The sequence below is a fragment of the Drosophila melanogaster genome, chromosome X (assembly GCF_000001215.4).
Source record: "Drosophila melanogaster chromosome X".
NCBI lineage: Eukaryota > Metazoa > Arthropoda > Insecta > Diptera > Drosophilidae > Drosophila > Drosophila melanogaster.
Window position 1 is genome coordinate 22,612,467 of NC_004354.4, and position 25,163 is coordinate 22,637,629.

At 36.2% G+C, this 25,163-nt stretch overlaps 1 protein-coding gene across 1 annotated transcript in view, besides 5 other annotated features; it reads right to left on the reverse strand.

The window, feature by feature from the left end:
- The window catches only part of Cda4 (Chitin deacetylase-like 4), a 49,077-nt gene extending 28,833 nt beyond the window's left edge, over positions 1-20,244 (reverse strand). Inside the window, exons 1-3 of the mRNA NM_167788.2 lie at positions 20,047-20,244; positions 7,357-7,448; positions 7,158-7,269 (exon numbers count right to left, since the gene is read on the reverse strand). Of these exons, the coding sequence (NP_728468.1) occupies positions 7,158-7,269; positions 7,357-7,448; positions 20,047-20,098 (256 nt within the window). The 5' untranslated portion in view covers positions 20,099-20,244. The remainder of the gene's footprint in view (positions 1-7,157; positions 7,270-7,356; positions 7,449-20,046) is intronic.
- Positions 4,970-5,143: a mobile genetic element.
- Positions 8,076-14,286: a mobile genetic element.
- Positions 16,689-17,072: a mobile genetic element.
- Positions 20,245-20,821: 577 nt separating the features above from the next.
- Positions 20,822-21,280: a mobile genetic element.
- Positions 21,281-23,122: 1,842 nt separating this feature from the next.
- Positions 23,123-23,917: a mobile genetic element.
- The last annotated feature ends 1,246 nt before the right edge of the window (positions 23,918-25,163 follow it).

Here is a 25,163-nt window from a genome sequence, read left to right on the forward strand (position 1 = left end):
TCCCAGTCCCAGTCCCAGTCCCAGTCCCAGTCCCAGTCCCAGTCCCAGTCCCAGTCCCAGTCCCAGTCCCAGTCCCAGTCCCAGTCCCAGTCCCAGTCCCAGTCCCAGTCCCAGTCCCAGTCCCAGTCCCAGTCCCAGTCCCAGTCCCAGTCCCAGTCCCAGTCCCAGTCCCAGTCCCAGTCCCAGTCCCAGTCCCAGTCCCAGTCCCAGTCCCAGTCCCAGTCCCAGTCCCAGTCCCAGTCCCAGTCCCAGTCCCAGTCCCAGTCCCAGTCCCAGTCCCAGTCCCAGTCCCAGTCCCAGTCCCAGTCCCAGTCCCAGTCCCAGTCCCAGTCCCAGTCCCAGTCCCAGTCCCAGTCCCAGTCCCAGTCCCAGTCCCAGTCCCAGTCCCAGTCCCAGTCCCAGTCCCAGTCCCAGTCCCAGTCCCAGTCCCAGTCCCAGTCCCAGTCCCAGTCCCAGTCCCAGTCCCAGTCCCAGTCCCAGTCCCAGTCCCAGTAGTAGTCCCAGTCTCAAGTCAACAAGTCAGGCGGCACAATGGCGGACGATATGTCAATAAGCAGGCAATCCAAGGCGAGTGTGTGCAAGAAACAAGTTAGAAGAAAGAAAACAAATGGTTGTCCAGAGGGGTGGGGGTCAAAGTCAAATAACCTTAAGCCAAATCCCTGGTTCGCTCCTCTTTGGAAAGATATTTGCATATGTGGGCGGCGCTGGAGCTGGAGCTGGGCGTGGCATCTGCATGTGATTGCGAGTCGACCCGAAACTCAATCGAATTCAATTTCTTTTTTCTTCGCACAGCTTCGTCGTCATCTCTACTGGCAATCAGTTGTTGGGGCTTGTTTTGCTTGGTTTTTGTTTTGTTTTGCTTTTGCGATCGAGTAAACAAATTCGCTTAAAGTTCGCCAAACAAAAGGTGAGGCCAAGGCGGGCACCCTGCTCCTTGGCAAATATTAAATGCATATCCGGGGCATTCGGCAAATGCACTAACAGAATTATCACTCGCCATAGATGCGCCATCGAAACTCGTGCCGGAGGCGTTGATTTGATTTGATTTTCAAGCTTGGCTCTGAGCCTGACGTGCGGGGGTCAAGAGACTTCCCATGATGTCCAGTGTCGTGGAGGTCACAGAGGTGAGTCCATTATATTAGAGCCCCCTGTCCATTATTCTCCGTAAAATGTGTTCCAGGCGAAATATTAGATTACGTGAAAATACATGTCCTCTCTGGAATTCGTGCAAAATGTGCACCCCATTGATTATAAAACCCCAGTTGGTCAATTTATGTCTGAAATCAAGCGCATACCGAAAAAGTGCATACATATTTACCCGCACATTATAGTCCGCTTCATACATTTTAAAGTTGGTATTTAAAGTCTTAGGTTGGGATTAAAAGGATGAAAGCAATGTCAAAAAAATTTCGTATGCATGCACAATTTCAACCGCTACTTAAGTCTAAAGACATGTGTATAATGAAATTGATTGACTAAGTCGTCGGTATTTGATAGTCCAGGCACCCGATTACAGCATTCCTTCTCGCTTTCTCTCTAAGCCCCACAAATAGTTAAAAAAATCAATCAATTATATCCTTAGATATTCCCAAATAAGCCAACTTCGTTATCCGGATATAACTCCCAGCTCCATATCATTAATCGAATTAATCCTCTTATAATTTTTCCTTGATGTATTTATATTTCGGCAAGAGAGTAAGCTCTGCTGACTTGAAAGAAACTTTAAGTTTTCGATTCAATTAAGCCCTTCGACAATGCTTAACTGTGATTTAATTATTCACTGTTATGCAAATGAAAAGCCGAATCCAGCAAGAAAAGCTTCTGAAATGTATATAGTGGAAAAGTCTGGCATTGATGTACAATACATATATTTTGAATGGCTTGCCGTTTTTGTGGCTACAGTTCAACCTGTTTCCTTGGACGGGTGTAAAAAGCTTAACAAACATCTAATACACAATATATTGATATGAATAGGATTTCATTTAAATTTTTTAAATATTAACATGACATTCGTAATCAGCTTGCTGGCCGACTGGCCAAATAAATAAAAGTAAGCCAGGAAAGGAAAATAAAATAAATGCTTGTGGGGCATATCAATGCCTTTTGAAAAATATTTGTGGTCACATCATAAATAACGGCAATGAAAATGAAATGCTTGGCAATTAATTGGCTAGGACACAAGCACACACATACGCAGGCACACTAACAGGACTCACAGAGGACCGGACTGCAATCAACATAAATTCTCTGGGGCTGGAAACCAAACTCTTTGCCAACCATCCTACCCTGCCTTTCCAACAAGGAGTAAATGCATAAAATTTTATTATTTCAAAAAGAAACTTCAAGAATTCTGCACTACCGCTCGCTCTCTCTCTCTCTCTCTCTCACTCTCTGTCCCTGTCTGGCTCTGTCACACCGACTAGTGCCGTCTTGCTTCAAACTTGTGCTGAGTTACTGAATAAAATGTAATAAACACTTTTAGTAACTTTACTTTTAGTACAGTAAACACATGTTACGGTGGACTTATATGGGCAAAGGCAATATTTTTAAATTGCTGGTCTTGTTTTTTAAACCAAAATTGTTAATCATTTCCAGTGCGTTTTAATTTATTTAAGTGAATATTGAGAAAGACATTGTGTACAAACTGCTTTAAAATATATTAAGATATATATATAAATAAATTATATATATATTAAGGAACAGTTTTCCCGATAAAGCACTTTTTCGTATTAGTTTTTGATACTATTTTTCCCAGCCTTTTTGTGTTTTTCTTGTTGGAGTGTTATACTGCGCTTGTTGTTGTGTAAGCAACATTGAAATTCTGTCATTGAGCGTGCTCACTGAATTATGAAATTGAAAACTATTCAGTGCAAAACATTTTTCTTTGCATTTTATCAGCTCAGCTGCGTATGGATGTGGGTGGAAAATCAGCTTGTCATTTCCTTGGACACGCTGCCTGTCAAGCGTACTAACCCTAGCAAACACACATCTCCCTTTAAAAAGTGGCTTAAATATTTTAATTCGTGTTTCGCCTTGGCCAAATCAAATCAAATCGAAATGAAATGAATTCCCATTTATATGCACAATGTATTGCATATATTTCAGGGCGCACGCACACATGCTGCCGCTTTTTGCTTATTTATTTTGGGGACAACTGGCTGTCACAATTTTAAATTCAGTTGAATCTCGCTGCGTATACGCAATTCGTTAGTTAAGATTTCAGACAACTGCTCGGTGGACCGAGGAGCTACGGATGTCGGCGAGGAAGTCTTTCGGCTGGCAGAGCTCTTAATCCTCGGATGGCTTAGGCAGTTGGCAGATGGCTGCAAAATGAAAGTGCCCGAAGATTATAGGCAATCTGTTAGTTTGCGCCACTCATTTCGATGAGAGAGCTTTAAATTATTAACGAACGGCCATATGTACTTGCACAATTGCCCAAATAGGGTTGACGAATGGCACAGTGTACAGATTCGGTTGGCTGAACGCATCCAAGGTGTTGGCTTTGGATTGGAAAACATTTAATGTACTGTCTTCAGTTGGCCAGAGTACATTATGACATCCGAATACTAGATTAATAAGTTTAACTTATCATTGATTTAAGAGGGGCGTTAGTTATCCCAGCTTATCTGAGTATTTAAAATATTTATTGTTTACTGACTATTTAAAGGGAGGTTAGTTTAGGCATGTATGGAAATTGGCTTGTGTTTTATATATGCCTAATAAGTAGTGGGTAGCCGGGAGGAGGAACCCGCCTTAAGCCTTCCATATTGTTTTTATTTCCTTAATAAATTAATATTACGTAGTTGTCCATACCTTCGCCTTCATAAAACGATATATAAGTGGGGTTGAAATTTTTGTATTGAGTCAGCCTCTTCTTGGGGGTTACAAAAAACTCGAGGAGAATTGGATTCTCACAAAAAAAAAATACATAAATACATTCGTATATACTGTTGTTAGGTTTGGACTGCATGACTCTATATATATATATATATATATATAGTCTCCGTAAAAATAAAAACGCGGGAACAAATTTTTATGCACAGAGCTTTGACCTAATCTCTGCTGCAATATCGCCTTGAAGTCTCCGTCTCCATCTGCGAGTGTGCGTGTGTGCGAAGAAAAGTAATAACGTAAACGACACACACAGAGCTATTTATATGAGACAACATTCCAGTCGGTATTACGCAAATCCCCAAACGCTTTAGCTGTCGCAGCTTTCTTCCAAGCGGTTGCCTTCCGACCAACGAGCGAAGGACAGACGGACCGGGATCAGCTTCCGTACCCGTGGACCCCAAGCCCCCGGTCAGTGAGCTCCCCTTTTCTGTATCCAAAAAAGCCTTCGTGGTCGTAGTTGCAACCGGAATGACGACTACTGCAAAAGTGCGTGTTTGCATGTGAGCGATATGTCACTCTGCATATGGCTGTGTGACTGAACCACCTTCTCCTCTTCTCCCTTGCCAAATACTGTTAACCTTCTAAGCTCCTCGCCACCACTTTTTCCCTTGCACTGTGGCCTAGTTAATTTTTTATAAAAATTAGTTAGCATAAATTAAAACCAACTATTCATTTTGTTCAGATTCCCGGAGTAGTCAAGGTGGCATTTGATATTGAAAAATTTTTAACGTTTTTGTAATATTACTAACAACAATATTATGTTCTAAAAAAATCCTGTCGGCTTTCTATTTGGATTCATACAATAAAATTGATGTTAAAACTGACATTACCAGGGTTTCTTAATTCTACAATTAAATAAATTGTATATATTTGTTGGCATTAATAAATATATAAAACTTTGTTTGAAAAAGTTACATAGTTAATCAGGTAAAGGAAGTTTGAGTAATTATTATTTTTTTCGAAAACTATTGATGTTTCGCTAGATATTGACCAAAAAAAGTATTCATTTATTCCCAAAACAAGGTTTTTCACATCAATGAAAGATGCTCTACATCCACATCAATCTAAATCTACTTGCTTGATCTGAACCATCTAAGTTTAAGAGTTCCCGATATCTCTATTTTCATACGGACACACGGACGGATAGAAAGAAATGGCCAGATCGAGTAGTGACCTAGTGATCAATGATATATGTATATACAAATATATACCTGAACGCGTCGGCGAAGCTTTCTTCAACATGTTACATAGTTTATAAGAACCCTTTACACCTTTTCGCTCTACGACTTCGGGTATAAAAATCTTCTTGCGACACTGTGCTGCATAATGCATTAAATTCTGAGCTCGTTTCTGTTGAATTTTTGTCCTCTTCGTTGGTTACACTTACAGAAAATTTAAAAATTCTATGAAGGCCAATACTATTTTAATTTAAGTTTTGCATGCATATAAATATTGACAAAAATCAAAGATGCTTACACAATGTTCAAAGAAGCTTTAGAAACTAATCGATCATCTTTTCATGTGAGAAGTCTACTACCAAGTTGCGGCTCTGGATTAAGAAAAGTACATCTTGCATTTGGCCAAAACAAAAACTCCAAGTGTATGCAAAAAAAAAAAAAAAAAAAAATTAAAAAAGAAAGGGGGAAAATGTTTTCAAGCTTTGGAGGTGAAAGGGGGCGATGCAAAAGTCCGAGACTGAAGCTGAGGCTGTCGTAAAACTGAAAACTAAATCGTAAGCGTAAGCTTTAATGGTCCACACACACATTTATAGATGTGGCCAAGATTATAGATCTTTGAATTGAAAAAGCTGAAAATAAATTAAAAAAGGTCACCTTAATTGTGACCTTTTGTTGATAATTTCTGCAATACTTCAATTTTAAAGGCCTGTGAATTGACCATTGACCATTTACATACGCACAATAACTTAAAACAGTGCTAAAGTGCGGACTGAAACGGAGACAATTTTGTTTAACAATTTCATTTAGTACGATGGGTCCGTGTAGAATTACAGAAAAGCACAATTCCCTTTAAGTATTAGGTTTTAAATTAATATGTGACACTCTAATGACCCCGGGTGTATGGATAAAACGACTACGAAAGATAAACTTGGTTATTCTTAAGCGGTCGCGTTTGTGCCCCATTTGAAGTGCACTCAATGTTGTGGGTGGTCGGGTGCTGTGCCAAAGTACTTGGCATTCATCTTGGCAATGGCTTAACCTTCGCCACGCCCCTTTACTACCACTGCCGCCCCATTTTCCAACCGCCCTTTTCCTGCGGCAAGGTGGCCCTTTGGGCAGCGTCGTTAGGCAAGTCAATAGAGCGGACAATGTTTGGAATTGCGTCCCCAGAGTGGTGGCCACCATTTGCTCATTGGATTTGTAATGGGGTATATTTCGATTCGGATTTCGGTTACGTTTTAGTTTGGTTGTGGGCCACACAATCCATACATACATACGTACATGCACACACCCGAATTTGCAACTATAAATGCAACTATAAATGAATTATGCGACATTTACTCAAAATTGCTTCCTAATGCACAACTTCCGGCTTGAAAATGTCATCCTTTTTGTCTTTGCGTGCCTGAATACTGAGCAAAAATATAGACATCTGTAAATATCGTGAACAGACATAATTTTGAACTCAGCCTGACTGGTACGCAAAATATCTTTTTACTTTAGCCAAAAGAGCTTCAGAATGTAGCCTTCAAATGGTGCACATCTGTATACGATTTTAAATACTGAACAATTACCGTTTACCCTAGCCTAGCCCCCTAGTCTTACACAAAAGATTTATAGTTACATTTAAATAAATTTAGAAATTAGGTATTGAATCCTAATCCAGTTAAGGATAATTCGAAATTCAAATACAATTGTACAAAGTTCTTCATATGAAAATTTATGGTTTGTTTAGAGGGAATATTCTGAAAATTGATTCTGCATGTATATTTTAATAGAAACCGAAATGGATCTTCTAATAGTTTTTGTGCACCCAGTTTACTCCGGTGACTGTTTCGGCACAAAGCTCGCTTTTATTTTACCAGACGGATTTTTCGGTCCGGTGTTTTTGTGTCCCTCTCAAAAAGTCTAAACGTTTAGCAGCCTAGACAGACAGATAGAGGGAAAAACCTGCCCAACGGAATGGTGGACACACTTAGAGTGCACTTACAGTTTTTACCCCATTTTCTGTGTTTGCCCTGATTTATGTTGCACTTTCTTTCCTGCTGCTCTGTCTGGAATTTTCAGACTTTTCTAATCACTTACTTGTTGGTAGAGGACCGCACTTGGCCTCATCCTTGAAAGTGCAGAACTTCTGCACATCATCGAAGAAAAGTCCGGATGGACAGCGGTTCAAATACGGATATCCATCGACGCACTGGGAAGGGGGTGTGAAAAGAGTTAGGTGCCATTAAATAGATTACAATGAAATAAATTTCAAAATCTAGGATTGGAGGCTGCTTACCTGGTAAAAACGACGACAGGTCGCCGGATCAGCGTAGTTACCGTTGGCAATGTGTGAGGGGCATTGAAACTCCTCTTTCTCCTTTCCCTGGCCTGAAAAAGAAAAGGAAAAATTAAATGGTTTTGCTTGGACAATAAGGAGAATATTGAATAAGCTTAAAACTTACAATTTGCGTGACTGACATATGATGTGTTTTTAAAGTAATGTCGTATTTTACATTTTGCGTTTGTACAGCATAAAAGTTAAGTATTTTTCATTTTTATAAATGATTATTAGATCGGGAATAATAATCATAGTAAAAATAATACATATAATTATAATAATAATAATTAATTGTAACTATAATAATAATAATAATAATAATAATACAAAAATAATAATAATAATATTATTATTCTTAATATCGTTATTTTTTTAGTTTATTTTTTGTTCTATTAATAATAATAATAATAATACCTTATTTTGCCTTTTTTGTATTACAAAGAAAATTATACGTTCTGTATAATCCGACGAATCAGTAAGCCACTAGAATAAATTTCTTTATACAGTTGCCCGTGAAATTTAATATCCGGCTATTAATTGCATAATAGACATAAAGCATGTACGCTTTCATGCAACACATCAGATGTATGTGAACATGTATGAAATGCCGGATAAATACAAATAATAATCGCTTAATGCATATTTATGTTGAGTTTACAGCATAAATATAGGTATATAGTGACGTATTTGGGTGGTCCAAACCAGCCACTTCCATTATTTCAAAGAAATCAGTAATGCACTCTAGTAATTTTCCATAACGTATCCCAGCTGCGCAGCATTCGTTTATCTTTGGCAGCGCAGCCGTTCTTGTAAACATCCTAAAGCCTGACCTAAGCAGATTTGACTGCCCTCTTTCAACGCTACCTAATCTTAAGAACCCAAGAGCGAGGCTCTCCCGAAATACAAATATTGTTCAAATACTGAGGCTTCTCCTCAATCCAATTTGCATTTGATTTTTAGTCTTAAGCTGAGATCCAAAGAATAAAGTCGTGAAACTATTTCTCCTAAAAACTATTTTTTATTTCTTGGCGTTGTCCTTAGTCAACTGACGGGACATTAGTTCGACTCATAAATAAAACAACAATTTTACTGGCGCAGTCGGTAGGATACAAAAGTATCCGAAAAAAAGAACCTTCGAGTGGAAAATAAGTTAAATTTTATAGTCCAGTGCTCGAAACATCTCCCAAAATAAATTCGTGAAAACTCTTCAACTTGGATTATAATTCCAATTCGGTTATCCAATAATAAGTGGAAGTGAAATACGAAACAAAAATATTAAGTCCAAAGGCAACTAAGTTTTAAAACCAACATATAAAAATAAAAAATTAAAACAATATAGAATTTTAATAATACAACACAAAAATTTACAAAACAAAAAAACAAACAAGTGAAACTAGAAAGCTTAAAAATAATAATAACATTGAATCCGAAACAAAACAAAAAAATAAAACACAAAAGTTAAAAATTTTACAATAAAAATGTCACAACCAATTATTGCGCTGAGCGACATAAACCTTGCCGAAGCCCGTCGGCAGCTTAAAGACATTATGCCATTCAAGGGTGATCCAGAAACCCTTCACACCTTTATCAGCAGAGTGGATTACGTAATTTCGCTCTACCAAACAAATGATGTCCGACAACAGAGGATTCTACTGGGAGCCATCGAAAGGAACTTGGACGGACAAATTACACGATCTTTGGGACTTCCGAACATCGAAGATTGGCCTACCCTTAAAGCAAGACTCATCGCGGAATTTAAAATTCAAACACCAAACTACAAACTTCTGGAGAACTTCAGGGAGACACCATACAGAGGAAGCCTAAGAGCATTCTGCGAAGAAGCGGAGAGACGACGTCAATTACTAATTTCGAAACTACACCTGGAAGGTAACCAATCGGATTTTCTTATTTATATTCAGGGTATTAAAGAATCTATTAAGATACTGATAAGGAAACTACCAATACAATTATTCACTATTTTAGCCCATCACGATATTACAGACTTAAGATCCTTAATTACCATTGCGCAAAATGAGGGAATTTATGAAGAACACATTAATTTTGAATTTTATGAAAAACCAGAATATCGTAATAAAAATTCAAATTCTAACCAGAATTCGAAAACACAAAAATTCAATACAAATGTTCAAACTCAAAATCGACCAAGTTACTCACAATATTCCCAACCCTTCCAACCTAATTTTAATCAATACATTCAACCATTTAGACCTAGCTATACACAGCAGATAACTAACAACCCACCCATGTGGCACGCACCTAATTATTTCAGACCCAACCAATACATAAACCCACAACCCATTATTCAAAAAAATCATTTCCAACAATATCCCAACAAAGCCCAATTTCCCCAAACAACGCATTTTAGAGGAAATACATACCCTCGACTACAACAACCCTCTACATATAAAAATACTAACTTCCCGATTACTAAACGACTAAGACCATCGGACAGTGAACAAACTAAAATGTCTATTGACGAAATTAGATTCCAAGACGCGCATGAATTCGAACAAGTCCAACCTAATTATTACGAGCAACAGTATTTTAACCAAAATCAATACAATCCGTATCAAAATCATAGCTTCATTAATGAAGGGCAACAACAAGTCCAATCTGTACAAATTAATAACAAACAAAACCAAAATAATTCTGAACTAAACGAAAATTTTCGGTTAACAGCCCCGGAAAATACGAATACATAAAAATAGTATACAAAGGGCGCTCATACAAATGCCTTCTAGACACAGGATCAACAATTAATATGATCAATGAAAATATATTTCGTCTTCCCATTCAAAATAGTAGATGTGAAGTTTTAACATCAAATGGCCCTATTACCTTGAACGACTTGATTATGTTACCCAGAAATAGTATTTTCAAAAAAACCGAACCATTTTATGTGCACAGATTTTCTAATAATTACGATATGCTAATTGGCAGAAAATTGTTGAAAAATGCTCAATCAGTTATTAATTACAAAAATGATACAGTTACCCTTTTTGATCAAACATACAAATTAATTACTTCAGAATCCGAAAGAAACCAAAATTTGTATATCCAAAGGACACCAGAATCAATTGCAAGCTCAGATCAGGAATCAATAAAAAAATTAGATTTTTCACAGTTTCGATTAGATCACCTAAATCAGGAGGAAACTTTTAAGTTAAAAGGCTTGTTAAATAAATTTAGAAATCTTGAATATAAGGAGGGAGAGAAATTAACATTTACAAATACAATTAAACACGTACTAAATACAACACATAACTCCCCAATTTATTCGAAACAATACCCACTTGCGCAAACACACGAAATCGAAGTAGAAAACCAAGTACAGGAAATGCTGAATCAGGGATTAATTAGGGAAAGTAATTCTCCATACAATAGTCCTACTTGGGTCGTACCAAAGAAACCGGATGCTTCTGGCGTAAATAAGTACAGAGTAGTAATTGATTATAGAAAGCTAAATGAAATAACCATACCTGACAGATATCCAATTCCAAATATGGACGAAATTCTTGGCAAACTGGGTAAATGCCAATATTTTACAACGATCGATCTGGCAAAGGGATTTCATCAAATAGAAATGGACGAAGAATCAATTTCTAAAACTGCATTCTCCACAAAAAGCGGTCATTACGAATACCTTCGAATGCCATTTGGCCTTAGGAATGCACCCGCTACTTTTCAAAGGTGCATGAATAATATCCTTCGACCGTTGCTTAACAAACACTGTTTGGTGTATCTGGATGATATTATAATTTTTTCAACATCCCTTACAGAACATTTAAATTCAATACAATTAGTTTTTACAAAGCTTGCAGATGCAAATTTAAAATTGCAACTAGATAAATGTGAGTTCTTAAAAAAGGAAGCTAACTTTCTTGGTCACATAGTTACCCCTGATGGTATTAAACCAAATCCTATTAAAGTTAAAGCCATAGTTTCATACCCAATTCCGACAAAAGTAAAAGAGATAAGAGCTTTCCTTGGATTAACAGGTTATTATCGCAAATTTATTCCAAATTACGCAGACATAGCAAAACCCATGACCAGCTGCTTAAAAAAAGGAGCAAAGATAGATACACAAAAACTTGAGTACATAGAGGCATTCGAAAAACTTAAGGCTTTGATAATTCGTGACCCAATTTTACAATTACCTGATTTTGAAAAGAAATTTGTTTTAACCACAGATGCAAGTAACTTGGCCCTCGGGGCTGTCCTTTCTCAAAACGGTCATCCTATATCTTTTATTAGTAGAACACTTAACGATCACGAATTAAATTACAGTGCTATCGAAAAAGAATTACTTGCCATAGTTTGGGCCACAAAAACTTTTCGACATTATTTACTAGGACGACAATTTCTCATTGCCAGTGACCATCAACCTCTTAGATGGCTTCATAACTTAAAGGAACCGAATGCTAAGTTAGAAAGATGGAGAGTTAGATTAAGCGAATACCAATTTAAAATAGATTATATTAAAGGGAAAGAAAATTCAGTTGCCGATGCATTATCAAGAATTAAAATTGAAGAAAATCATCATAGTGAAGCTACTCAACATAGTGCAGAAGAGGACAATAGCAACCTTATTCATTTAACAGAAAAACCAATAAATTATTTCAAAAAACAAATAATCTTTATTAAATCCGATAAAAATAAAGTAGAGCATTCAAAAATATTCGGTAACTCCATTACCACAATTCAATATGATGTAATGACACTTGAAAAGGCCAAACAAATTTTACTCGATCACTTTATCCATAGAAACATTACCATTTATATTGAGAGCGATGTAGATTTTGAAATTATTCAAAGAGCACACATAGAAATTGTTAATACCACCTACACAAAAGTAATTCGCAGTCTTTTCCTATTAAAGAACGTTGGTTCATACGCCGAATTCAAAGAAATCATACTTCAATCACATGAAAAACTTTTACACCCTGGTATACAGAAAATGACAAAATTATTTAAAGAAAATCACTTCTTTCCAAATAGCCAACTATTAATTCAGAATATAATAAACGAATGCAACATATGCAATTTGGCCAAAACAGAACATAGAAACACCAAAATGCCTTTAAAAATCACACCCAACCCGGAACATTGCCGAGAAAAATTTGTAGTAGATATTTATTCATCTGAGGGAAAACATTACATCAGTTGCATTGATATTTATTCTAAATTCGCTACACTTGAGCAAATTAAAACTAAGGATTGGATAGAATGCAGAAACGCATTAATGCGCATTTTTAATCAACTAGGTAAACCCAAATTATTAAAGGCAGACAGAGACGGAGCTTTCTCCAGTTTAGCTTTAAAGCGATGGCTTGAAGAAGAAGAAGTCGAATTACAGCTCAATACAGCAAAAAACGGGGTAGCAGACGTCGAAAGATTACACAAAACAATAAATGAAAAAATTCGTATAATCAATTCATCTGATGATGAAGAAGTAAAATTAAGCAAGATAGAAACAATCCTCTACACATACAACCATAAAATTAAACATGACACTACTGGACAGACACCTGCTCAAATTTTCTTATACGCTGGGCATCCCATATTAGACACTCAAAAAATTAAAGAGAAGAAAATAGACAAAATAAATGAAGACAGACAGGAATTTAATATTGACACTAATTACAGAAAAGGTCCACTACAGAAAGGCAAATTAGAAAACCCATTTAAACCAACCAAAAATGTAGAACAGACAGACCCTGACCATTACAAAATCACTAATAGAAATAGAGTTACGCACTACTACAAAACACAATTCAAAAAACAAAAGAAAAATAATAAACTCTCGATTACACAGACACACAATCATATTTTGAAAAAGAAAATAAAGTTTATAATACCGAAAATAAAGAAGTAAAAAATGAATGTGTCACCAATATTATTAAACACTTAAATCCAATTTGTAATTTTAAGCCAGTACACACGAACGAAATAATAAAATACATAGAACCAAACACAATTGTAACCTGGAACTTAACCCAAACAATTCTTAACCAAAATTGCCAAAATTCAATTAATAAAATAAAAATAGAAGGAAACAAAATGATAAGAGTAACGCAATGCAAAATAGAAATCAATAATATAATTTTAAGTGAAAATCTGTTAGAACCAGAAATAGATTTGACACCACTATACACACCACTTAATATAACAAAAATAAAAATTGTAAAACACAACGACATTGTTGAGATGATTTCAGAGAACAATATTACACTTTACATACAAATGATCATTGTAATAATCGCACTAATTTTGTTGTACTCATATTTAAGATATGTATCATTTAAACCATTTATGATGCTGTATGCAAAACTTAAAATAAGAAAAAATCAAAATCAAAACACACCACAACAAACAGAAATAGAAGAAACTCCATTTCCCACACTATATCCATCAATCCCAGCCCAAGTATAGGCTTCTCTTTAAGGGAAGGGGAGTGACGTATTTGGGTGGTCCAAACCAGCCACTTCCATTATTTCAAAGAAATCAGTAATGCACTCTAGTAATTTTCCATAACGTATCCCAGCTGCGCAGCATTCGTTTATCTTTGGCAGCGCAGCCGTTCTTGTAAACATCCTAAAGCCTGACCTAAGCAGATTTGACTGCCCTCTTTCAACGCTACCTAATCTTAAGAACCCAAGAGCGAGGCTCTCCCGAAATACAAATATTGTTCAAATACTGAGGCTTCTCCTCAATCCAATTTGCATTTGATTTTTAGTCTTAAGCTGAGATCCAAAGAATAAAGTCGTGAAACTATTTCTCCTAAAAACTATTTTTTATTTCTTGGCGTTGTCCTTAGTCAACTGACGGGACATTAGTTCGACTCATAAATAAAACAACAATTTTACTATATATGTATGTTTTTTTTTTTTTAATGAGTCAAATCTAAGCTCAGAAGCTTTGGCGGCGAGGCGTATACAAAAAAACCACAAGGTGGGATGGGATAACATATAATTTATAATTAAATGTCGATTTACGTTTTGATCGAGTGACAAGCGAATGCACAAAAAAGACAAGCGAGAAAAACTAAATAACGAAAAATATTTTCAATTTGAATCTTTAATTCCAACTCCTATATAGCAAGTCTGGGGCAAGTTGAACTATAATGAAAACAAATTGACCAACAGCATTAGATTAACAAAGGCCTAAAACAACAAACAGCAGAAGTTGAACACAATTCTCATTTCCTAAATCCGTGTTTTGACCAAAATGTTTGTATGTTGAGGGGAAATCGATGAGATCTGGCGACGATTATAATGACGCCCACTTTCCCGGTTGACTGCTGCTTAAATTATTCATAAAACATATCCATTTTGAGGCTAAATATTAATTAAATGAAAACTATTATTGGACACAATTGCTGTGCATATTATACGTGGCGTTTCTATGTATATTTCCCATTATAATTATAATTATTTGTCAGTTATATGATTTTTCATTGTTGCGATACCGAAAATGGCAATTAATTGATAGCTTAGCCGAATAAGCCGAAAATAACAAAATTAAACTTATTGGATGACGGCGAAGTGGTTAGATCTCTTTGTTATTATTATTAATAAAATATATATTATATTTTATTTCAAAAACGAAGTAAGAGTGAGAATACTTCAGCTCAAATAAAAATATTCAATTAAGCATTCAAATCATACTACCTATATTAGTCCGTCTGCCCTTCTGCTTAATCAAACGTTTTTATCAAATTGGAATTCAAAATTACTGAACTTACTACTAATTTCTTACTACGCTAATTTCAGGAATAATAAATAAAAATTAAACTTGAAACTTAATGACTATACCATTTGATTCCAATATCATTACACACGTCTCTCGTCAAAGAGTAGACAAATATCCTTGAAAAGCGTTTAACTTGCCTTACATACTATATATATCTATATACTATATATATACTATATATCTTATTTGCATCTGTACCATCCATCAATAGATAGGGGACTCCACAGCTTCATCCCCGAATTATTAAAGGCTTTACATGTATTGCTTTTATTACAGACCTGAGCGAGTTTTTATTTCTGTGCGATTTTTGATAACAATTAACAATAAGTGAGTAACTTTAAAAAGGGCCACTTAAATTTATACAAACAAAAGCATCTTTTATGCTCCAATAAAAAACATGGAAATATTTTGCTAAAATATTTGAGGGTTGGTGTTTGGTCAATTTATGGTTATTTATGTGTACATTTATACAACAACAGCAGCGGCCACAATGCGGCGTAAAAAGCAACAAAATTGGCAGTTAATTTAAATGGAATGTGTAAAATAAGCAATAACAAAACAATGCCAGAATTAAATCAAATGCAAATATTATGCTGAAAAACTAGCAAAAATTATATGCCAGTGCAAAAGTGCAGGCAGAAATATTTTCCTATAATTATTATGGCTAATTAATATTTATTAACCGGTCCGTGCCCACATCCTTGTCCATAAACCTTGCCAATTCCCTGGCATTAGATCCGAAGTCATGGCTAATGATGCGTCCTCTTCTAAGCGGCTTAATTCCCCTCTCTTTACACCATTTTGCCCAGCCTGTTATAGTTAAGCTCAGGCAGTGGGAATACTTGAACTCCTGAATTCTTGAATGGAACAATTCAACTCAGTGGGGGGAGCTACTTAAAAGTTAAGCAGTACGAAACTACAATACTTGCAGCCAACTGCCCCGAAAGCGGGAATTGTGCATCGTTCTTCGAGGGAAGCGAATGAATACAAGTACAACTGGAAGCTTACTCTTTGATGGCATAATCCCTTTTAAAAAAAAAAGAAGTATTTTGGCACAAAACGATGGTTAACAGTAAAAAAAAGTGCCCAGTTATTAATAGACACTATGCTTTGGAGAATGTGTTTTTTAAAATGACTTACTATATAAGGCCAAAAAATTGTATATGTATAATAAACACGCCTCTTATGTCTCATTGGTCTAGGGACACTTTTCCAGGCAATAAAATTTAACAAATATAAGTGCCATTCGAATTTTTGTAACCATTGCGGAGAAATTATTAATAACAAATTTATTGCACATTTATTTAAATGGCAAAAATGGCTTTTTGTTCTTTGGCCTTAATTAAGAAATTGCCAATGCGGAAAATAATAATTATAAGTATGCCGAGAACCGTAACATTCAAAAGGATACATTTTTCTTTGGAGAAATTTAATGTGGGCGAGAAAATAAATAAAATTGAAGTACAAAAAACGGAAAAAAAAGAGCTGGTGAAGAGCTGGAAAAATCTCATTATTTTTATACCATTTACTCGTTGAGTAAAAGTGTGTAACACGCAGAAGTAAGTTTTTCCGACCATATAAAGTCTGTATATTCTTGATCAGGATCAATAGCCGACCATATGTCTGGCCATGTCTGTATGAAGATTAGATTATTAGATTAGAAGATACAGATTCTAGAGGCAAATACGCAGCGCAAGTTTGTTGATTTATGTTGCCACGCCCATAAACCGCCCAACTTGCCATGCCCACACTTTTGAACAATTTTTAAACTTTTTCTCATTGTATTCACCAATATCTATTGATGTCCCAGAAAAATGATAAAACTTCGCGTTCGCATTCACAATAGCTGAGTAACGGGTATCTAAAAGTCGGTGAACTCGACTATAGCATTCTCTCTTTTTTTTTATTTTGCGTTTGATGTTTTCCTTGCCATTGTTTTTGCTGTGTGATTTATTTTTCTCTGGCCATAATTTATTTAACATTTTGGCGAAATCTTAAAGCGAGAAGGGTACATATCGGACTGTTGGCAAATTAAATTCAATTTAAATATAAAATAATTTAAAGTCAATATATCATATATAAAGTCGATATATCATATCGAAACTGTGTTCTTGATCTTTTTGGAATTGAGTTTAAAATGTAATGCTTCTTCTACAGTAATGTAATTATAAGCAATTAATATTTTAAAGGTCCTTTAATAGGTTATATTTAATTCATCGCTGCCGATTTTGAAAAGAATAAGATACTTAAATAGCGTAGGCAAAAAGTAGAATCATTGAATGAACTAAAAAATGACAGTCGTAGTTCTTCTTCTCGATAGTTTTCATCTGTCTATCATGGCGACATTAATGAAATTATAAGATTTTTAAGAAAGGTGTCTACTTGACACCGTTTACTTACTTAGTACTTGGCTTTATCATTGTATATATCTACATATGTCATTTAATTCAGTCTCCTAGCGTTTTCTTTGATTTCTCTAATAACGTTAATAAAAGGCGGTCGGTTAAAAAAAGGGGCTTGGATTTAATTATATCTTCCATGAAAGTGTAGCCTTATTCCAGTTTTCGTTTTGCTGACACAGTTCCATTTCTTTTGCTTACACATTCCGTATCGTACCTCTCTCTCTTTCGCGCCGTTCCAACACAGCTGTCCCTTTATTGTGCAACTGTTTATTTTTTATTTGGTGAAACGCTTTCAATTGTTATTTGTTGTTGTTTATCCGTTGGTATTTTCAAGTAATTTTTCACGCATTTCTGTGGCTGCTTTGCGCCTCATTTTTCACGCCTGTTCATGTGTCTGTATTCGTTCTGTGTGTGCGTTATGCAGCTTAAATGTTTTTTTGCCACTTCCTTTTGCAACATTTGCCTTTTTTTTCGCGCTGTGTGCTGCTTTCAGTGTGTGCCGCAATGTGTGCCGCTTTCCTGAATTTACAGCACTTAAATTGTAAATAATCCCGATTTGGTTAGCTCAGCGCGAAGGAGACATCAACAGGGTCGAGCGAAAGAGACAACAAGTGGAAAATCTCGGTGCTCACTTTTCGAGTGTGTAATGGCCAAAGCCACCTGCCTTGGTCAACAAATTTGCGTTTAATGTGCTCATGTGTTCGATCATGTTCCCCCTTTAAACCGCATTTTCAAGGTCCACCAAATTGTTTTTATGTATTTTTAAATTAGGTTTATTTCGCTTTTTGCTCACTCAAAAAAAGTAGATAAAAGTGGAAAATTAGCGTATCACTTTTAGAGTGATAAGTTCCTTTCCCTGCCAATTGGTTTTTCCTTTAGGATATGAAAATTTGTCCTTTTCAATTTCTGCGTTTTTATGTCTTTTAAAATTGTTCGGCAATTAGCGTGCATGAACATTGCATATCGCAATTTCAAACTTATTCGGCTTCAAAAGAGATGAACTGTGAAGCAAAGCCCAAACATGAAAACCAATATTTCACCCATTTAACAAATAGAAAACATTATAAATAAAATCACATTCTATATGGAAACAGTTTTACTGTGTTGTAAACACTTCTTTGTATATGATTTCACAATACCAGGAAAAACTCAGCACAAAAGTTCGGTAATATATATTTTGCCCCTTGTGCAATAGTGTGCTAATAAAATGAAAATATTTTTTGTTTTTTAGATAAGCTTGTTGGCAGATTTTTCATCGCACACCAAAAGCAATTATGCAACTCGCTTGCACCGGCCAACAAAAAAAAAAAAAAAACAAAAAAAAAAAAAGTAAAATCAATGTCCCAATCAAGTTGCGTAAATAAAGCTCAGCATCTGATCGGAGCTTCCAAAAAGTGGAAAAAATTAAATCGATTGGTATTTCCAATTCCCGTTGTTTTTACGGCTTATTTCATAAAGCATACATCGGCGTTTACATAATGCTGGCAATATACACTGTTTTCGAAACACGTTTTTCACCGCCCGTCGAGCATTGAAGAAAGTGAAATCGAAAAAAGAAACTTAACCAGTAATCGCGATGCTGTAATGTCCAAATGTAAGGACTGGTCTCTAGAAAATATATTAATTCAAGACTGCGAGTCAGATATGAAAGCAAAAGTTGACCGTGAAATCTATGCGGAAAATACTCGTCAGGATCTGCATATTCATGAAGTTCATCTTGCAGATATTTTCGATATGCGAGCTACACTGCGGAAAACGCGTCCTAAGCTTAAATAGTCAATTTGCACTTGGCACTTGTCTATACATATGTGTGATTTCTGTACAGGTTCGAAAAATAAACCAAATGAAACAATAGAATTTCGATTCATGACTATGCGATTTGTAACGTTTTTACTTTATTTATTTAAGTTTGTCCTTAAATCTTCAGAATATGTCTACGGTGCTAGCGGTTTTTTTTTTGTTGTGTATGTAAATGTCTGCCGATGGCTGGCTTACTTGCTGGATTGCTAATTAGCATGAGCGACTAGCCAAGCGAGAGCGGCAAAGTTGCCGCTAATCAAGTTGGAGGTCAGTTTGTCGTCTGTCGGTTGGCAGACTTTTTATTACGCAACTGGGAAGAGTGGAGTCGCCCCAAGCTGGATGCCCAGCCAACCAGTTTCCCGACAGGACAGCTGACCTTGCATGTCGACGGGGTGAAAACCAGTTGGAAACCCGCTGGCGAAATTACCTAATTCGTACAGGAAGCGAAGCTCCCAATCGAAGTAGTCAGTTTTTCATTTAAAGCACTAAACTCGGACTCTCTGATTTCTTTCACTCGCAGCACGAAGCACAGTAACAAAATTTGCAAAAAAAAAACAAAAAAAAAAAACAGAAACAGAAACAGAAACATATATACATGTTTGTACTTATATATGGCGAATGCGGAAACTAGACATATACCGGTGGATTTGTCGTCGTCGTGCCCAAAACTTACCATTAGCACCAGTTATAACTAGCAGCACGCCCACCAGACACTGCCGCAACATCTTGATTACGGTTGCGTGTACGGATCGAAGTATATATATACCGATTCCGGAACGAGATATAAGGAGAGTGTATGAGAGAGGAAGATCGGGGCGGGCGAGTAAAAGCGAGACGTCCGCAACGCGCAAATGCAAACCACCAACTGATCGAGACGCCTGGCCAAGAAATTGCAAGAAACCAACGCGCCGCCACTCTCCACTCCTCGGACAATCTCGGTCCAAAACCACTCGATCAAGCTCAGCGACTGCTCACCGACTCAGTGGCTCACTGGCTCAAAGTGGGTGGGAGGAAAAAGGTTCGAGAGGAGACAGGCCATACCAAATAGTACTCAGACCTACCAAGACCGCGCTTGGAGTCACGAAAAGAATAAAGTAAATGTAAAAGGTTGGATTTCTGGGAAGACTTTCATTGTTGTTCAACACATGGCAACATATAAGTCGAAATAAATCAAATGATTAGAGGGGTTTATCTTCGCGCTACTTGGAATAATTATAATTATTTTTCCCCATGAACTGATCATTTATTAAAGCTTAAATCGAAAATCAGAAAAACGTTCCGCATCCACAGCTGCAATCGACATTTTGGATAGTCAGCCAATGGGTCAGAAAGACTTTATCCTTTCTGCAACTTGCTATTAAAATTATGTTACATGGCAAAATATTACTAAATGCTTAATACTAAAACAACATATTCACTGTGGTCCCATATAATAATTTCTGTGAATATTATACCCGTTACTCGTAGAGTCAAAGGGTATACTAGATTCGTTGAAAAGTATGTAAAAGGTAGAAGGAGGGGATTCCGATCAAATAAAGTATACATAGATATTCTTGACCAGGCTTAATAGACGAGTCGATCTGGCCCTGTCCGTATGTACGAACAAAAACTATAAAAGCTAGAATGTTAAGACTAAGCATTGCCCCACAGCGCGCCCAAAACTGCCACGTCATACTTTTGAAAAACGTTTTGAGTTTTCTTCGTTTCACTCCTCCTTTCTTCTAAAAAACGTACAAAACGGTTACGCCCACACCTATGAACAAATTTTTATTTTTTTTTTTTCATTTTATTCCCCAATATCTATCGATTTCGCAGAAAAATTATAAAGTATCGCGTTCGCATTTTCACTAGTTGAGTATCGGGTATCTAATAGTCGGAGAACTCGACTATAGCATCCTCTCTTGTTGTGATTTACGGTTGCAAAAATTCGTACACAGGAGGGGCATAGAAAAAGAAAAACTGAAGTAAATTGACATACATTTACTTGGTAAAGACCAATCTAGGTTCCGCATCACTTGAAACAACCAGCACCGATGTCTGATGGGTGTGGCCCCCTGAACGATGGATCGGATGCTATATTGCTATATTGCTCTCTAACTCTTCAAACAATCGCAGTCTCGGTCTCAATTCACTTTCGTTTGAACTGGTTGTTGGATGATTCAACTCGACTCGCTTTTGCTTGGAGTGGAGTCGAGTCGAATCGAGTGAATTCGAAAACGAAGCAAGAGCCGGTTTTGGAAGGCGGCGAAGTCTGCGCATGCGTGCGCATTTCAATGAGCCGCGGGCGAGACAATCTGCCTGTCGTCGATATGTGAATGTGGCAGCGACTGGGACCGATTTCGAATTATGCATATTGGCCATACCATTATGCTGGCCATCCATATGCATGACAGCCAATCAAGCAATCTGCCCAATCAGCAGCCGCAGGAAACAAGTTATCGGTCTTTTCAATTGTCGGCCACGTTCGCATATTAATCAAATGCTAATCGCAAATTACTGTTATCAGATGTATGTGTGGAGTACCTGAGAGGAAGATATTGAAATCCAAGTCACATCGGCGGGCGTGAGAGAATAAAATATAAACCGACAGCGTGGGCCTTATTGCATCATTAAATGTCAAGAAACGTACACGGAAAAAATATTGTGCACATATCTAAAATCTTTCTTTCCGATGCGGATAGTATTTTTCTATATTACTTTTCTATTAAATGAATGAAATTAATCTGTTTCTAAATTTTAATGCGATCATCATTTTACTGTATGTTGTATTGGATTATACTCTATTTATTTCTGGCTTCCAGAATTACGAGTTCAAGTTCAAACAGACGACCATATTATTAAATTGGAAAATTTTGGTAAGATATAACCAAAAGCAGTCGAACAGTTCCGATCCATCCAACTAACAAATATGGTTCATATACATATACATATATGTACATATTGTATACGATGTTCATGACTGCGATCTGAACATATGTTTAATTAATGAAACCCTCTGTAAGGATATTGAAATCAGCCATTACTTACCTTATCTCTGTTTCAAATTACCTAATGCAAAATCAACAATCCAAATTTTTGTAGTTCCTTGCAAAAGAAAAATTATTATTTAACTGTATTGTTAGACAGGGACATATCAGTTTTAAAAAAGTCTTAAAGTCTTTAGGATTTAACTCTAACGATATCATTGAATTCTTTTTCTATGTAAAGTACTTTGTTGGCTTTTTGCACAAAGCAACTGAGAAAGAAACGATCGAATATTAATTTGGCTTCTATGCCGTGAAGAATCTCACTCGAATGACAACAACAAAATTTCCTAATTGTTGGAAAATTATCCATTATATATAGTATACATTTGTCCTAAATATAAATATAAAAATTAAACAAATGATATTTTTATAAATCGACTTTTATAAGACAAAATAAAAAACTTTGATTAATCAACCTTGAAATTCAAACTAAGAAGAGCTTTTGGAAACAATCGGCAAACTGGTCAAATCAAATTAAAAAATAAATGAGAAAAATCTAAAATTATACCTCTGATATTATCTAATAGTAATTATAAATCTATATGTAGAAATTAAATTAATTAGTCAACCTTTAAATATACATTGCGTGAAATAAATTTATGGTAACAATCAACAAACTGGTCATGGTATCTGTATGTATACCTGAATATATATGTAGACTTGCAAATCAAACGAACTTTCAATTTCAGCTAAAATGTCAATCGAACTTGAATAAATTTCCATTTTTATATCCGTTACTCGCAGAGTAAGAGGGTATACTAGATTCGTTGAAAAGTATGTAACCGAAAGGAGGAAGCGTTACCGACCATAAACACGTATGTGGTCCCAGGTTTCCGTTTAATGCCCAAAAACTCCTGCGACGACGTATATATATTTTATAACATTAATATTTAGAAAATTGTGTGATTTTAAACTGTAATGAGTTTACAATAATATATGGTTCAATGTGTTACGCTTGAATTCTCGGCACCGACTGCTTGTCATTTTGATTGATTCTCTCTCCGCGTGATACCACTCCGCGTCTCTCGACCTTCTTGCTCTTCTGGCTTGTTTGCGATTCCTACATATATTTCTGATCAGGAGCAATAGCCGGAGTCGATCTGGCCATGTCCGTCTGTCCGTCTATCTGTCCGTATGAACGCTAAGATCTCAGGAACTATAAAACCTAGAGAGTTGAGATTAGACATAAAGATTCCAGTAGCAGGGATGCAGCGCAAGATTGTTTCTAACAAACTGCCACGCCCTTTTTACCTTTTGATAATGTTTTGATATTTTTTAATTTTTTTTAGTAGTATTGTACATTTATATTGATTGTCCAAAAAACTGTTTGTCACGCCCACTCCACGCCCAGAACCACCCAAAACTGGCATATCCATGCTGTTAAAAAATTTTTAATTTTTTTCTTGTTAGTATTTTTTTTTTCCAATTTCAACCGATTTATAAAAAATATTTTATTTATTTTTTTTATTTATTTTAAATAACGTGTATCTGATAGTCGGTGAACGTGAATATAGCATTTATTGTTTGTTTGTTATTTCGTGGTATTTTAATTCGATTTAAGTTCGCCTTGTTTGCTTCGTTTGATATACGGATGAAAATTTAAATTGAAACACAGATTAGGCATCTAAAAATATGTGCTATCTTTTAGGGATTATGCAAAAAAGCTTAACAGCAACTATTGTATATGAGAACTACTACATTCTTTAAGTTTAATGTGTGATAATCAATTTATTGAGGGCATATATGACAGGGAAAGTATTCAACCTCGTTGTTCTGTCGAGCGAGTTAAAGTTTCTCCGAATTTGGGCTCGTTGAATTTGCATTCGTTTTCGGTAAAATAATGTGAATTTTCGTTGACTCCCAAAAACTACATTCCTAAGAGTGGGAAAGAATGGGATTTCACGCCAGTCTGCATACACTTACTGTGACAGAAAGTTTTGTTGTTTGCTTTTTTTTTATGAATATTTAGTCACACACATTCAAGCCCTTGTGGACAGTACGTTTCAGGAATTTAGGGCAAGTTCTTTAGTTATATAACCATTTTATTTACCTTGCTTCAGAGTATTATGCCAAAGGGCTTAGAACGGAGTTAGAAGTACAGCATACATTACGGGAAAGCTAAAATGGGATAACATTCATAACAACATGTAGTGCCTTACACTTTTGTCTGCAACTGTATATGCGTGTGAGCTGCGAACAATTTTTGGCCATTTAAACCAATAAATATGTAAATTTTTCATAAATTTAATTAAATTCACTCACAAAGAGCTGCGTCGCCGCTAACTGCAGCGAAAGTTGGCCCGCCCCCTTTTTTCCACCCGGACCCGGGCCAAAATAGTGGCAGCAGAAAGGAGAAGAAATGAAAAAGTATTTTTTGCTGGGATCCATGGCTGAGTAGTTTCGGTGAATGCGAGGGAATAAAAGTTGGCAAATGTATGCAAATATCTATCGCAGGCGCTGAGTTGAGCGGATCCCGCTTTTTGAGTTCCGAGTCTGCAGGTGCCATATGCTTGACGGACGGATAAGCCGGCGCAGGGGAGTGAGGGGTAGGGTTGAGCGGAACACTCGGAAAAAAATTGCCATGCGTAAATAAGGAGTATATTGTAAGACATATCTTAATTGCTTTTATATTTACGTAACATACATTTGTAAATGCACAAATAAATTTTGAAGAAAATCTCGGACTTGCTCCACCTAACGACATCTCAATTAATTGCTCATAACATTTTCGCGAGTGGTATGATTCCAATTTTGACATTTAGAG